The 16,129-nt window shown below is 38.2% G+C and overlaps 1 protein-coding gene across 3 annotated transcripts in view; it reads left to right on the forward strand.

Moving 5' to 3' along the window:
* Positions 1–16,129, forward strand: part of VMP1 (vacuole membrane protein 1) — a 67,112-nt gene that overhangs the window by 43,020 nt on the left and 7,963 nt on the right. For all 3 annotated transcript variants that reach the window (XM_068415384.1, XM_068415385.1, XM_068415386.1), the window contains 3 exons: positions 3,921–4,001; positions 7,831–7,947; positions 10,356–10,417. In XM_068415384.1, coding sequence (XP_068271485.1) covers positions 3,921–4,001; positions 7,831–7,947; positions 10,356–10,417 — 260 coding nt within the window. The remainder of the gene's footprint in view (positions 1–3,920; positions 4,002–7,830; positions 7,948–10,355; positions 10,418–16,129) is intronic.

The following is a 16,129-nucleotide window of genomic DNA, read 5'->3' on the forward strand; positions in this document are numbered from 1 at the left end:
AGAGGGATGGGACGAAGCCTTGTAGTTAAGATGAGATTGTCCATTCACTCTTTCAGGAAGGAGGGCTTTTTTATAGGGGTAAATGGTTAAGTTATACACAAAGCTGTACCGTAATGCTTGCTTAAAGGAGGAACATTGTGGTAAATCTTACTTCGCAGCAAAACATGTAATTTCTCTTTACTATCCCTTTAGGTTCGGAGGTTTGGGAGGGTTTTTTTGCTTTTGCAACATGCAGTAATGAAATGCTGGTATCAATAAAATGTGCCATTTCACTGAAGGCAGATATGAAGCAACCTTCCCCGGGCCGCCAGCTGAGACTTGTGAATCAGTATTTCAGCACTGACCTTTTTCTGCCTCGTATTTCCATTCCAGTTCTTGAGATCTGATGATTAACCCAATGAAGTAATGTTTAATCATTTAACCTTCCTTTGCCTGTATTGTAGCAGTCACAGGAAATCTATTTCCAAACCAAAAAAACAAATCATCTTTGAAAGGGACATAGTGAGCTAAAGTATCCTGAAATGTTCTAGAGAGTGAATCATATTAGCTGAGAGTCGAGTCCTGTCTCGATACTTTAATTTTGGGGGAAAATGTTTTGCCTGTAAGTAGCTGAACTTTTATGTCTTTTTTAATTTTCTTTTTTTAAAGCAGTAAGTTGTGAAAGTTGCTTTGCTTTTATTTCAAATGCTTAAAAAAGTAGAGAAAAGATTGTTCCCTGTGCAGGCTTTATAACAGAAAAATTATATTGTGAAATAGGTAAAAGTTGTGAAACTGGTGATTGTCCTCTCTGAGAATTGAAATTTGTAAGATTTTTTTTATTATTGCAGATGTCGCAAAGATTTGACAAACGAAATTTAAGGAAGCAACCAAGCAAAAGTATTTCTGAACTTGTTTTCATTAAAGTAAATGTTGAGACTGCAAATACATAGTTGTAACCCTGGTGTGCATATTACCATGCAAATTATTTGTAGCTCTGATTACATTAGAACATAGAAAACAGGAAAAAAATCCTTATTTTATCTCTTTTGGCTTAGGATGTAAAAAAAATATTAAAGAAGAAACAATTTGAGTAATAACTTAAAAAAAAAAAACAAAGTTATGAATTAATAAGGTGAGAAAAATTGCCCCAACGTTGGTTTGGGGTTTGTTTTTTTTTTTTTTGAGAGAGAGACAAACTTGTTATATTTTTTTCAACACTTTCATCACTGGTTTTCTAACAAAAATTGTATGTTTTTAGCTGGAGGGAAAAAATTAGTTTTAAGGTAGCATTGGATTTTACAGCAGTCTAGAAATGTGGGTGAGGGAAGCTGTTTAATTTTTAATAAATTTGGAAAATAGTGCACAGTGCTTACAGTAAGTTAATACAGTCAATCTACATCTAATTATAATATATTTTATTAAGCCAGCTGTGCTGCAAGCATTAGTTTATAAGTCACTTGCTAGAGGGTTTGTTTCCCATTCCAACTTGTGAAAATTAATACAACTGTGTTATTTTTTTTTTTGTTATTTTATAGCAGTGCAGTCTATGATAATGGGTAAATATGTTAAAATTAGAATAGAAACAACTTGCATTGAAATATGTCGTGGACCTATTTGGATAATTGCATTGTAGTGTTTTATTTTAAAGATACTTTACAATGAGGTTTATGGAGCTGTGCAAAAAAAATCTTTATTGCCTTCTAAAAGTGAAAATATTGTTCTAACCCCACAAGCATTGTGAAATGGTGAACAAAATAGGAACTGAAAATATCATGGTCACATTCAGCTTTGTTGTAGGGTACAGAGGGAGACATCAAATTCCTACATCAGGCACTACTTTTTCAGCTCACCTTTTCAAAGAAAAATCTGCTGTCGAAAGGCCAGTGTTACTGTTAGGCTTTAGCACACTTTTTCATTTTAAATTAATTTGTAGAGAAATTCTGAAGATGTATTTCTACATTTGTGTTTGGTTAAGGAATGAGGATACCTGCTGTCTCCCTCGGGTGCTGCGTTTATTTCCTTTGTTGGTAGCTGTGTGGTCACACTCCGCAGAGCCCTGCATCCTTTTCAGTTCAGGTCCTAAATCCTCCGAGGGACTGGATGTGTACCTTAGTGCTGACCCACATTACTGATCATATATTAACTTATTTCTGTTTCGTTTACTAACTTGGAAATAATGATGAGGGAATTTCAGTCCGAGAAGGAGCTGCCCGTGATGTTGCAAGATTTTTGGATTTAGTTCTCTTATAAATTATCATGTTTTGTTATTTGTAACAATTTGTGTCAAAATACACTCTTTTAACTGAAAAACATGAAAAATTTTACTTTACTTGCCATGTAGGCATGTTCTAGACCTGTTTCTGCTACCATAAGTTCAAGTGTTTGGTATCAGCCTCTCTGGGAGTAGGTTTTAATCACTCGGGAATACTGTGGGTATCCTAGAAGTTAAATAGAAGAAAAGCCAGGAGCAACCTTTCAACAAAGAGTGAATATTTCACCTATTCCATTTTGCAATAAGACATTCACAATCCCAAGGTGTTACTCCTGGTTTAAGTCAGCAAATTCATCCCTTATAGAATATTCTAAAGGGGTTTTATATTCTCCTGTGGTTAAAAATGATCCACTGTAAGATGTAGGGAATCTCATTTATTTGGGACTTTTCTTTAAATTGCAGTATTTGTTTTAATTTGGGTTATTTTTTCAAATATAGAGTATAATAAATAGAATTCTTCTGATTTCAGTAAGAATTGGGTTTTTTTAATTGGAGAATGTTAACTATTTTTAAAGCACTGTAATGCAAAAAAGTTACTACTTGAAGAAGGGGTGTGAAAAGAAATCAAATGGCCTTTTCACATTTTTTTTTGAAATCTGGCATAGAAAGTTATGCCAGTTCTATAGTTCAGAATTTAAGTAATAAGCAAGAACATTGTCAAGTAATTGTAATTTACTTGCATTATTATATAGTACTGATGGTCTCAACAGAGTTGTGACAAAGTTAAAATTGCATAAATTTAATTTTTCTGGATTATCTTGTAGTTTTCTTGAAGTGTGGAATTTAGAATATCATTACTTATTGATGAAAATAATTTCCCTGTGAAATTTATCTGACAGTTTTCTACAAAATGCAAATCAGTGAATATTGGATTGCTACTGTGAAGTCAGCTTTTTATTGCTTATTTGTAGGTTTTCAAAAAAGATTAATAATTACTTTTTAAAGTTTGCTATTACCAAAGATACTCAGCTTTCTGTAACTACCATTTCCAAGCCTGAATAGATAATACTGACCCTGTTTTTAACTTTTTGGACAGTTTTGCTTTAAAAGAATTTTACTCTTATGTAAATTCACTTCTCACATTCAAATAAATTGCTTGTAGAGTCTTTATTTTTGCTTTTTAAAATGTTTACTGTGTATTTGGTAAATTCTGAGACTCAGGAGTTTGTCAGGAGTATGTTTGGAAGTTGTGATCACAAAATAAAAGCAGGCAGCATGTTCTTAGCTTGGCTGTGTAAAGAACAGCTCAGATATTTTTTTGAGAAGGTTTTGAGAAGGTGCCTTTTTAACATTGTAAAGGTTGAAATTGGTATTGAAGGAATTAATTCCCTTTGCTTGTTTAAGGAATAAGGTATAAGCAGCACTGGCATTTCAAAGATATGGGGAAATAAATCCTAGAAAACCTGTTTCCATAGTAGTGTGAACTCGTGCCACTTGCAGAGGTTTGAAAACCAAAGCTCCCTACATGTGTGTGGTCAATTTTCACACTGAGCATTGTGAATTTCTCTGTCTTTCCTCTAAGCCCAGAGTTTCAAACTGGCCTTTTTGTTTTAAAAATGCTCCCAATTGCTAGTTAGGAAATCCCAAAGCATGGAGGGTATTGGGATCACATACATTGTGAGGTATTAATGGGGTTTGCCTCATTAATACTTTGTTTTCTTGTTGGCAGGATTTTGCTTCCCGGGCTAAACTGGCTGTGCAGAACCTGGTGCAGAAGGTTGGGTTCTTCGGCATCTTGGCCTGCGCTTCGGTAAGTTCATTTCAGTAACGGAGGGGTTTGGGAGCACGAATTGCAGATTGAATGTATTGCAGTGAAATTAGTGCTGTGAACTGTGACTTGGTTTTATTTGAGTCCACATGGATCCTCATGCCTTCTTCGCTGTTTCTGTGTTCTCTGTGGTGCGTACAGAAACGGGAGGGTTGTGGTACTGGCAAGTACAATAGCGTGGAGAAACTCCAGTCCTAGATTAGTACCAAACACAGTGAATTCTGCATAAAAGCACAGCTAACTTATTATCCCTTCCTTCAACTTCACCGTTGGGCTTCTTGACACTGGTTCTCCTTAGAAGAAAACGAGTTTGGAATAGTTCTATTTCCTTTTCAATCCATCAGGAAAAAATGGTGCAGCAAGGGATCCCTTTTTTCAAAAGATAAAGCAATTCATTGTATAGTTCATGGTGAGGTGAAACCTGATAAAAACAGGTCAGTTCACTAAAGATGAAAAAGGCTTGTCACGGTACAAAAGACTTACAAGAGACTGAACTAAGACATCCTTAAAATTCAAGAAGCTTCTATGTTTCTGTTTCAGATCAGGGATGCTCCCTGCATTTGATGTGGAGGCCATGTCTTCTCTAACAGAGGCACGTGCACACTGCTGCTCTCTGCTCTGTGTTAGTGGATATTTGGCAGATGAGGTCATGTGCCAAATCATATAACAGTTACCCTGTCGGGACTTTCCTAGCCCAGATTATTAGCTGGCACAGTATAGCAAGAGCTGTATTATTACCTATAGATTCTGCTGGAACCATATTATAATTTGTTTAGGTGTTTATGTCCTGTAGCTTACAGTGCTTGACATCTTTAAATCCAAAGTTACACACAGATTGAAGAGTGGAAAACTACCTGTATAAATCCTGATTAGGATATCCATCCATAGTAAGTCTCCTAAGTCTGCTCAGGGGATATAACTTTGGGTCAGTGGGAACCAGAGAGAGCAGAATGAGGAAGCCAGTTTCAGTGTCATGACTATATGAACTACAGACTACTTGTAGCTTAAGCAAGAGGTGATATGAGCTTCTCCACTGATGCTATTTTAGTGTTTTAGGTAGGATAATACTGCTCTTTTGGAGCAGAAAAATAGTGAACCATTCGAGGTTTAGATCTCTCTGGAAACTAATGAAAACTGGTAGGAATGGTGTGCCTTATTCTTCCATCCCATGCCCAAAATATGGGATGAGATGCAGAGAAATGTGATTACAGTGAAGAGGGGAAGTGTAGGTCCCCTGTGATCCCATTCTTCCGGAATAGCCACAGCCATTAGCCAGCTGCTCAGCTGATGAGGTACTAATTCCACACTGGCCTAGCATCTTTCTCAGTTTCCTAAATTGTAGAGATGACAATGCTGTTTGCTCAAATGTAAGTAACCTGTGTTAGCTGGAAAGAATTAATCTGATTATAGTTGCTGGCATACGACTTCTGTTTACTAATCTTTTGAACTGTCTTAATGTTTAGAGTGGAGACATAGGTTACAAGCTGTTCTTTAAATCTTTCTATCCAGTAAGCTCTTAGACTGCTCCTTCACCGCCTCTGACTCATGACTCTCTCTCTAGTCACCATCTTGTGAGACATCACTGCACAGGCTGTCCTGTCTGCCTTGTGTAGTCAGAACAACAGCTTGTAGGTGGCAGGGATGAGTTACTGGAGTGGCTGGACAAGGTGAAGTGTGGATAAACGGAGAACATGAGGAAGGAGTTGGTAAACATGAGAGGTGATGTGTAAACTCTTCGTAGTTCCTGCTTAGTAATACCTAAACATTTGCTTAACTTCTTACCTCCTTGCTGCACCGTTCTTCAAGGCGCTCTGAGCTCCAGCTTCCCTTTGCTTATATAGGCTGCCCCGGGCTGGGGGAGGGATGAGGCATCATGAATCCACCACAGTACACTTGAGGATTTGTAAATGTGTTTACAGAGTAACTGCAGAGTAGCAATAAAAAGGGTGAAGTTAAGTGTGGCAGAGGCACTGAAAAAGCATAGGGATTCAAAGCTATAGTTTTTGTTGCATGTGTAGATGAGGAAGGCAGCCCCCCATGTGGGCTCCTTGCATTCGTGTGCTCCTCCACGAGCTTCAGGGCTTTGTTTCAGGGCTTCTCTTGCTTGTTGCTGCTTTTCCACATGCTGGAAGGTGTCTCCTTTTCTTGCCCCCCTTATAATTACGATCCTACTTCTAGATTTTAAACATTTTAGTTGGAAGTATTGTTATGATTAGAGAATGGGAAGAGGACTTGCCTGTGAAGTGGTAATGATCATCCTGGCTGCAGGTTGTTGTCTGTTCAGCAGTGGCTTCTAAATGCTACATAAAACCACAATCAAATTGAATTTAAAACTTTGCAGATTTATCCAGTGAAGTCAACTGAATGTAATGTTGTTTAGTGGCAATAAGAAAGCCATATTGTTGTCTGGAGCTTAATTCCGATGTAAAGGCAGCTCTGGGGAAGGAACAGAGCAAGAATTAGCCCTGGAAGATCCTTGCTGTGACTTGTGAGAATTTGCCCTCCTGTCTTTGTGGGCTTTTTTGGCAGCTCTCAGTCCTGCGTGTGTGTGTTTTTTCAAAAACAAAGAGAAAACCTCGCTGGCCTGCTAATATACCCTGATGTGGACTTGTTGAGTAACTTTTTACTGCGATATGTTTAATGTGCTGGTGATACTCAGAGTTATCTGTACCTAAAGCGTGTTGGTCGCTCTATGGTGACAGTAATGCAGTAATTAAATACTGTGAACTTACAAAAAAAAAACCTCAAACCAACCAACCAAGAACACACTTGAGACCTGGAGCAGACTTGGCTCAGAAGAGCAAAATTATCTGGCTGTGGTATAAGTAAATAATTTACTAGCCTCCTATGCTGAAGACAGCTGTCAGAGGTAAAGAATCATTTTAGTTGAAGTGGAGCATGTTGAGAGACCGTTTCGGGGCATGGTTACAGACTGTTTCAGATTTCTTCCTATGCAGGTGGTGCTGTGGGCGCTCATAAATTTGAATTGCTGGTCTGTAACAGCCACGCAGAACCCTCACAAGCTTTCTCACCCCTTTCAGATTCCATTCAGTCAGCTGCAAACTTACTGTCTTTTATGGCCTTTGACAATCTCTTTATTTATTTGTTTGTGCAACAAAACACCACCAATACTGCAGGATATTAACCCAGTAATATGCTGCTGCTGTGAACTAAACGTACCCTGTGCGTTGACTCAGACAGTCTGCCCTTGTGCTGCATGCGAAGTGTGAAAGGTTAGAATCTGGATACTTTCTTGGTTTAATTTCAAAAATATTTTACAGATAGTATCACAATACCAAACCTCAAGCCAACAGTATAACAATTTAAAAAATCTCTTAATTTTAAATGAAATGCATATGCTTCATAAAATCTAATCAGTGCTTTTAAACTGGATACATATGACTATAAATGCCAGTTTTTAATGTACTTTCTCAGATGGAAATCACCGGGGATCTTTTTGAATGCTGGCTTCCAAGAGTGATGTGGTTCTCAGTGAGAAAATTTGATAAATCACTCAGAATGGCTTTACTGTGGTTTCTGTGCGTTTCACATGGAAAACTTTGTGTTAGCTTTTTTAAAATCCAGGGGTAAGGAGGGACCATGAGAATGGAATTGTCTGGGACATTGTCTAGCTGAATCCCAGAGACTTAAGTTATGTGGTGCGACAGTAACATTTTTGTAAGTATTAAGACACAAGAGTTTTGGATCAAGTTGAATAAGGGGAAAATGTTCATTTTTCAAAGTCTGTCGTGCTCTTGTTCATCTCAGCAAGTGCTGCAGTTCATGAACTTCTTTCCCTTGCACTTCATAGATTCCAAACCCTCTGTTTGACCTGGCCGGGATAACATGTGGACACTTCCTCGTTCCCTTCTGGACCTTCTTTGGTGCAACCCTGATTGGGAAAGCAGTAATTAAAATGCACATCCAGGTAAGTAGATGCTCCACCTCCCGCAGGGCTCTGGGGTGAAGGCTTTTTTATATTTTTTTTTTTTTGACTGTTACACTGTGTTACTTCGTAATGAATTCTGGAGTCTCCCTTCCTGACCTGAAGTAATGGAAATTAATTTGGTGCAAAGGATTTACAATAAAGGATCTGCTAGGCTCAGTACTTAGGCAACTGAGTAATTTATAGCTCCAAACTAATGAGCTCGCTGCCTGCACGGCTCAGGAAATTGGTGGTTAGCCAAGTTATTTACCTACGGTTTTTACCAGACTGGAAGGACTTCGTACTCATAATGAACTTGCCTTTTTGGTAACAAATACTCATTTCAAAGAGCGCTGCAACTGGCCTTTACCGGTTAAGCGGCACTTTTAAATGCTCCCTTTTATCTCCGCTGGGTGTGTAGAGAAAACCCCACTCCTTCAGGCCCTGCAGAAAGCAGGCTGAGGGTATGTCTGGGCATATGGCCCGTGGCTTTCAAGCACGGGTAGCAATTTTTGGTGTCCTCAGTCTATATTATTTTGAAAGAGCCTGATTGCAGAGCGTGTCCAGTTTTTCTTGCTAACTCAGAGCCTTACCGGATGCCCTGAGTTTGGCAATCGGAATCTCCAGTTGCTTTCAAAAATGTTGAGTCTCACTTTTAAAATGCGTCACCGTTTTGTCCAATAAAAGATGAAGTATTGATTCCCTGGTGATTCCTTACTGGTGGCGGTGTGGTTAGTGCTGTGGCATGAACTACATGGGTCTATTTGTAAGGATTTAAACCAGTGTTTTCAGCTGGGGGTTGGTTTTTTTAAGCATCTCCATAGGACTGGTGCAGTGCCTATGGCTGTCTTGCTTGGAAATCGTTTGTCACTACATTAAAATAGCAGAAGCTATTAGTATAAAATTACTCGTCTAGTACCCTCATCGAGCTGCTTAAAAATCTTTCTTATGCCCTGAACAAAAGATTTCAATTTGCAACCCTTTTTCCTTCCCAACTTTTTGTAAATGGTTGTTTTACTTTGGACAGTCCTTAAAGAGAAAATAATAAACAGAAAATTCTTTCATTTACTGTGATACAACAACTTTTTCTCCACGCTTAGTTTTGTATTACCTGAATCTTTCTGCTTTTCAATCTGTGTACTGTTAGAATTTGTTCTGGCAACGCAGAAAAGTAAATAGTATTTGTGTAGTATTCCTTTTATTATCTTATTTGTCTTGTTTATCTAGCAGAATGTTTGCTATGTAATTCATAGTGCTCCACACTCAGATCAAATGTAAGTGAAAAAATATTTCCCAGTGTCTTGTACAGTTGGTAAATCATCTTATTTTGTAATATGTTTAGCTATTAGGATTCTCTTTTCTGCGATGCTTGATTTCAGGCGTACTCTTGTGCAATAGCCTTGATTTTTGCAGTGATCTTGCTGCAATTTGGAAATGTAAGAGTCATGGAAAAGGCTTTTAATGAAATCTTTCTCTAGACAGGAAGCGAGTGACTCTGGTGCAGTGGCCATCCTGGAGCTGCTTTTAACCGGCCTCTTCCTCCGGACCACACAGTCATTTTGTGTAGTTCGAGTCACATCCCTTATTTCCAGACTGGTGAATGCAGTTCTCGTTAGGTCATGTTTAAATTGATTTAAGGAGACTGTGGGAACTGTATGTGTGTGATTATGCATCCACACACAGTCTTGCTGCTCTTTGCAAATGAACAAGCTGTCAAATATGACAACAGTGGAATTAGAAAAGGCCATTTTGAACTTGTGCTAGAAGAGAAGGGAGTGGTAGAATTATGGACATTTGGATTTGCTGCAAAATAAGCTGTGTTAGAGAAGTTTCTTTTATTGAAATGTGTTCCAAACAGTCTGTTGCATTAGAGACAGTGACAGTCTAAGTGTTTTGAGCAGACAGGTACCCAATGGCTCTTATTTGTTCTTCACTAAGTATTTTTTATTAAGTTCCCGTCTGAAGCACATGAACTAGGGGACTAAAAGATACATTATTTTTCACTTCTGTGATCTTTAAGTACACGTGTTTGTGTAAGGGGATGTGAATTTTTCTGCACGGTGGTGGCTGTTTTTCCATGAAAACATTGTTGACGGAGTAAAGTGACCTTGAGCTTCTGGGAATTTAAGTTTGGGGAGGATGCGAATGGTTAGTAACACAGGCTCCAAAAACATTGCAAGAAATGCAATCTATGAGGAAATAGAATAATAAAGTAAACAGCTTTTCTCTCTCCTGCCTCTTTTTCAAGAGAGTATTCAAAAATAAAGATCTTGAGAGAAAAGAGAAGGGAAATCTATGTGTGAGTGCTGGAGAAGCTGTCTGGTTGGAAAGGAACCCAAATCGTCGTACCCCATTGTCTCCGCTTCCCTTTTGATCAAATGTTTCTCTAACTGATGTTTTCCTTCCTACAGAAACTTTTCGTTATTATAACATTCAGCAAACATATAGTGGAGCAGATGGTGTCCTTAATCGGGTGAGTAATTCTTTAACACACTAATACCTTCACTCATTAAGTGGAAAAATACTGGAGGAGTCAAAATAGATGTGCTGAAAATTGTGCTTTGCTTCGAAGTGCAAGCTTTGGCCAACACATAATTTAGGTCTGATTTGCAACTTCATTCCTCACCTCAAAGACTTCAAGTGCTTCGAGAAATGTAATAGCACTGAAGGTCAGATGGGCTGAGTGTAGCACCGACGGTTAACTTTCACCCAGCAATATGATACAGCACTTCCAGTTATAGATCGCTCCCCTTTTAGCTGCAAATAGACTGTTTTTTTTAATGGACTTTCTTTAATGTTGTGGTGTGACCTTATGACAAGAAATGAAAGAACTGTTGTGATTTATTCAGCGTCCCAAGATGACAATAAACATCTTCCATAATTTGAACTACCTTTTACATTTAAAATATTAAATCTCTCATAAAATGTCAGAATGAGAAATTTGGTGTGTAGAGTTATATCTCCATTCTATTAAACTTGTTTTTTCATAGGAGAAATGACAGTTTTCATGGATAAACCGTTCTTATTTTGAGGAAGTTTGTCTTTTTTGTCTTTTTTTTTTTTTTTTAGATTGAGTTCTTTAGTAATTTATTACTATTTTATTTTTTAAGTGAAAATCTCAGTTTAAAATGAGAAAACTAAGCAAAAACCCAGCTAACAACAGCTGGGGGAGAAAAAAAAAGATAATTACAACAATATACTTACATGTTGCCTCAGTGGGTTTGAATGAAGATTGGACACTGATGATGACGTGTTCGTATCTACCTGTTCAGTCCTGAAATTCTGTAATTTTAAAATCCATTGTTGATGTTAACATTTCCTGCCTGCTAATCCAGCAAATAACATCCCAACACTGCGCCTCTAACCATGCAGAAGGTTCATAAACTGCTTGAATGCAAACAAAATGTGCAACTTAATTTAAATGTAGGCAAACTAGATCAAATCATACGGATTTCATCAAAAATTCATGCTTAATCATTCAAAGGAACAATTGTGTTCTTGGTGGGGAAGCTACTGCCTGTTTTCAGTACACTGATCAGATTAATGTCAGGGAGGCAGGTTTAAAGTTTTAAATGTGAGTAACATTTAAATACAAAGCTTTATTGTCGTGGGTTTGGTTTTTTTTTGAACTAGATACATAATATGGATCCAAAAAATAAATTCTAAGGTGTTCCTACTTTTCCAAGGTCTTTCACTCGTTATATGGGGCAAATTGATTGACACTTTGTTATCCAAACTGTAATAACTGTTTTCACATAAAATCCAAAAAGCCACACTCCTCAAGAACAGTTTCAGGGGAGGAATGTCTGGAAATAATTCCTTTTAAAATATGTAAACTTGAAGTAGTAATGCTATACAAAGAAAAAGGAGTGTCAGAAGAAACATTCTTGGGCATTTTGCTAATGAAACAAATCCTGACTTTATTACTTCCTGATCTTCTCATTGGGTCTCTGGTTTGCAACAAACTTCAAAATTAGTTTGTTGCTTTGAATATTATTTTTAAAAAAAGGAGAAAAATGTGGCTACTTTAACCACCATTAGTTATCTTTTCTTAGTATCAATCACACTAGACAATTTACTACTAACTTGTGATCTGCACTGCTACTAGGTCAGGTATATTCCCAAAGATTTACTCTCCTGCAGATCTTTGAGCCAAAGCTAGTAGGTTTTTCCTACTTCATCTGTCTTGGAGATAATTTTGTATCGAATTACTTCGACTGCATTCACAAGACCTCTGTGGGATTCAGATTTTATTAGATGGTTGATGTCAGAGTTAAAAAATGTTCTCGGGAGACAGTAAGATTTTTGGAATGTCCCGGTATCCTTGACTTTTCTCAAGCTGTCTGCTAGCATTACCTCATCAATTTCTTTTAGAGTGGAGTATAAAACATGTTAAACAATAGCTTGCATTAAACCCCGTATTATTAAATTAAAATACAGTTCTTTTTAATGGTCAGTAACTATTTTAATCAAATTCTATCCAACACGATGACTTAAGACTTTTTTTTGTCTGAGATATTGCTCTTGCACAATAGGAAATGTCTAAGCACAATACTTTAAAATAATGAACATATTAATATACAGGATAACTGAAATCTAGACAGAAGATTAAGTTATGAGATAAGGTCTGAGAATATTTGATTTTATAAGCCAGAGGGAATTTCTCGATAACTACATGAGTCTTAGTCAAAAAGCAAAGATGATTCACCTGCAGACCTTGCCGAGAGCTCAGTAGTTGTTTACTTCTGGTGCTGGATGCTGCTGGCATTGCACACTAAGCCTGCCAGAACCAGGCTTTGTCAATATAATTTAGGGTAATTTGATTTTACAATTTTGTCTGGGTCTCCATTACAAAAGGATCATAAAATACTCCTTATATTAATTAAATAAATAAACAAAAGGAAAGAAAACGTGGCAGGAAATTAAGTTGTTTACAAAAATTTTTTTAAAACATTGGTGGTAGGTACAAAAAAAAAAGGTAAGAGGATGGGTGGTGGCAGCAGCAAGGCAAAGGGGAGCCGTGCTGCAGCAAGGTGGGTTAGAAGGAACGAGGAGACATGGCTGGATTTCAGAAACCGAAGCTAGCAGGAGTCTTGGAATGAAAGCTGAGGAGGATTAATTACAAAGATACTGGTAGCTCACAATGGGCTGGTAATTATCAACCTGTTCTACCAGTTAATGGTTTAAAGTTGTATTGTTGCTGTCTAAAATGCTAGCAGAGGACGATGTTTTCTCTCAGGTTGTATTACGTTCATAAGCTTTTGTGAGGAAAGGTGGTGCAGAAGAGTTTTGTCTTGTGTTCTGCCACTTAAAGAAGAGTTTTAACTTACTGATCATCCATGTAAATACTTTGATGTTGGTTTTAGGCCAAACCGAGCCCATTTAAAATGTTTAATTATCATGTGTGTTGTGGGTTTTATTTTGGCTCTTAAATCTTTCCTTTTAATTTTTTTTTTAGCTACAGCTGCAGGATTGTTTATGAAGTCACACAAAGCATATTGCTTTTAAGCACGATCATGTTTTCTTTGAAGTGGCAGTTTCAAATGTGGATTAAGAATTCCCAGAAAACTACTAAAGCCGTAGTTCTCAAAGCACACACCATCCACAAAGCTGTCTGCCATCAGTTCTGGGTAAACGTTCAGAAAGGAAAAAAAAATCTAACTTGTTCATATTTTGTGAAAATGAGCTAATGACTTTAGAACTTCCATAGACATCTGAAAAATGCATAAACATGTTTTATTTAGCATTAGACAGCGCGTGGCCTTCACTTCTGAAGCATCTGAACTTCAGTGGCAAGTGGTGGCTGCGTCCCTTTGGGACAAGTCCCACCCTTCGGGCAGAGATTCCCTCTGACTATGAAATTAATGATACACTCCCATAGGCTGCAGAAGGTCTTAATTAGAGAGGCTGTGACAGTTACCCAGAGGGGAGGCATGAACACTGAGAGGTGCTCATGTGATACACCAGGTACTGTATCTTCTTGGTTAATGAGTGAACTGCTGCCTGTAGCAAGTGAGGCCTTGCTAATTTTAAGAGAAGTAGAAACTAATCTGTTCATTTAATGAACTGAATCAACAAACTAATTTGCAGTTTAAATAGAAGCCAGTGAAATACGTGTCAAAAAATTGCATACTCCCCCAGATTTTTAAGAGTTAATTTGTTAGTGCCACGTTCCGTGGGTGAGAGGCGTTAACAGTGTGAAGTGTAATTCCACACACTCAGACCTGAAAATCTACCCCAAAATACCGGTGCTTCTGAAGGGTTTCTGAACCTGGTGGTTTCTGTGGAACAAATGTTGGTGCTTACTGGCTGTGCAGGCAGGTTGGAATGACTGCACGTCTTAAAGGACAAACAGTTTTTTGGTAACAGGTACTTGAACCATGGCCTTGACAAACCAGTTTGCTGCTATTTGTTGTGCCATAATTCTTTGCTTCACAACTTAATCTCAGTTGATTCTAGTAAGGAGCGTGATGTTCCTTTCATGAAAAAAGTACGAATGAAATCATGGGGATTGATGTAACTGGAAAGTTTGCTTAAAGATTCTATATTTTTTCAAAAATTATTTACAATATAGGTTTAGGTTATTTCTTTAGAATATAAGTAAGTCAAGGAGCTTCTGTGATAGAAAGGGCTGCACCAGAAATCGGTTGTCCTGGGACGTGAAGAGCCCTTTTCTTGATTCACACTGTGCCATGCGATGGCCTGGGTGTTTTGGGGGCCTCCATCAGGGTGTGAGCCCAGAGCGTGGCCTCTGCCCACTCATCTCCACTGCTTTGTATCGCTCTGCTGTGGGCAGAGCAGCGTCAACGGAGCCAGGCCCAATCTGCCAACCACACCTTCTGACTTGGTGGACCTTTGTGTGCCAGAAAGTCCATATCCTGTTGAACTGGCATCTTCATTAGAGGGTATTTTGAAAAATAGGTTCCAATCAATATTTAAAATAAAACCTGTGAAGTAGAATTCAGCCAAAAATAACCTGAAGTGGCTGAGAACATGGATAACTGAGCAGGGACTTCAAAATCTCCTGAGAGAAATGCTCCTGGAAGGTTATACCAATACACCTGACATTTCTTGGTACAATAAATCAATGGCTCTCCTCCCACAAGTATATCAGAAACCTGTGGGACTGGGCCCTCATAATACACCCTGTACACAATAGATCAGCTCTGCACAAAAAAGGCTTTAGTATCTTGAAAGGGACACAGATGTGGATGAAATTTGAGTAGCTTTGGTGTTGAAAACCTTCCAGTGGATCACAACAGAATTATAAAAGTTTATTTGCAAAAGGCTTGTAGGATTTAACTCTGAACAAGCAAGCTTTTTTTTCCTAAATTGCGTACAAAAATATATCTTTAAAATAAAAATAGAAGTTTCCTTACAAAGAGCAAATACTGAGCAGAGTTAAGAACCAGCAGTTCAGAGCTGTTGCAATTCCTATTTTGAAAGCATTGATTTTAACATAACAATGTCCCAAGGAAAAAACTGGTTTGCAGCTTGGTTATGGTGGGTATTGGAGTGTAGCTCCCAGGTATAATTGACATCAAAGGTGTGACAATTTTAGCTTAGTCATCTTCAAATAAGATAGTTTCTTTCTTCATCTCGTAAAGCAAGTGAATCTGCCAAGTAGCCTTTTAACCCCCAGAATGTTTCTGTTGATCCTGACCATAAACCAGGTTTATTTGCTGCAGTTCTAGAGCCCTGAGAGCAGATAACATTTAAGTTTCACCCCATGTTCTGAGGCCGAAGTGGCGGCGATAGAAGCCGAAGGCTGCGGTTACTCCCTCGGTGACTGGGAGCCCAGGTTTCGCTGCGAGTGCTCCCTCGGAGCCAGGGTCCAGGTCTGGTGCAGCATCATCTCTCGGGGCTGAGTCAGGGAGGCTGAGGGCCGCTCTGAGTCACTGCAGGGTCCTGGGCCTGGCGGAGCCTCGGGGAAATGGATGGTTTAAATACTGTGAGAATCTTTATCAGCACAGGAAATGACAGCTCATTAAAATACTAACCGTTAAGCCTGTTTAGATCACTGTCTGGAAAAACATTAACCATTGAAGGTTCAGATAACTTGCAGGAAGAAAGGTGCTCTGTTTAAACAGTGAACACAGTACGCAAATTAATCAGCTTTGCTCATTGTCCAGTGGCATAAAAATATTTCCGCTGGAATCTATTTTTCAATGGTTGATAAAATGTC

Source organism: Nyctibius grandis, chromosome 18 (assembly GCF_013368605.1).
Source record: "Nyctibius grandis isolate bNycGra1 chromosome 18, bNycGra1.pri, whole genome shotgun sequence".
Lineage (NCBI taxonomy): Eukaryota > Metazoa > Chordata > Aves > Nyctibiiformes > Nyctibiidae > Nyctibius > Nyctibius grandis.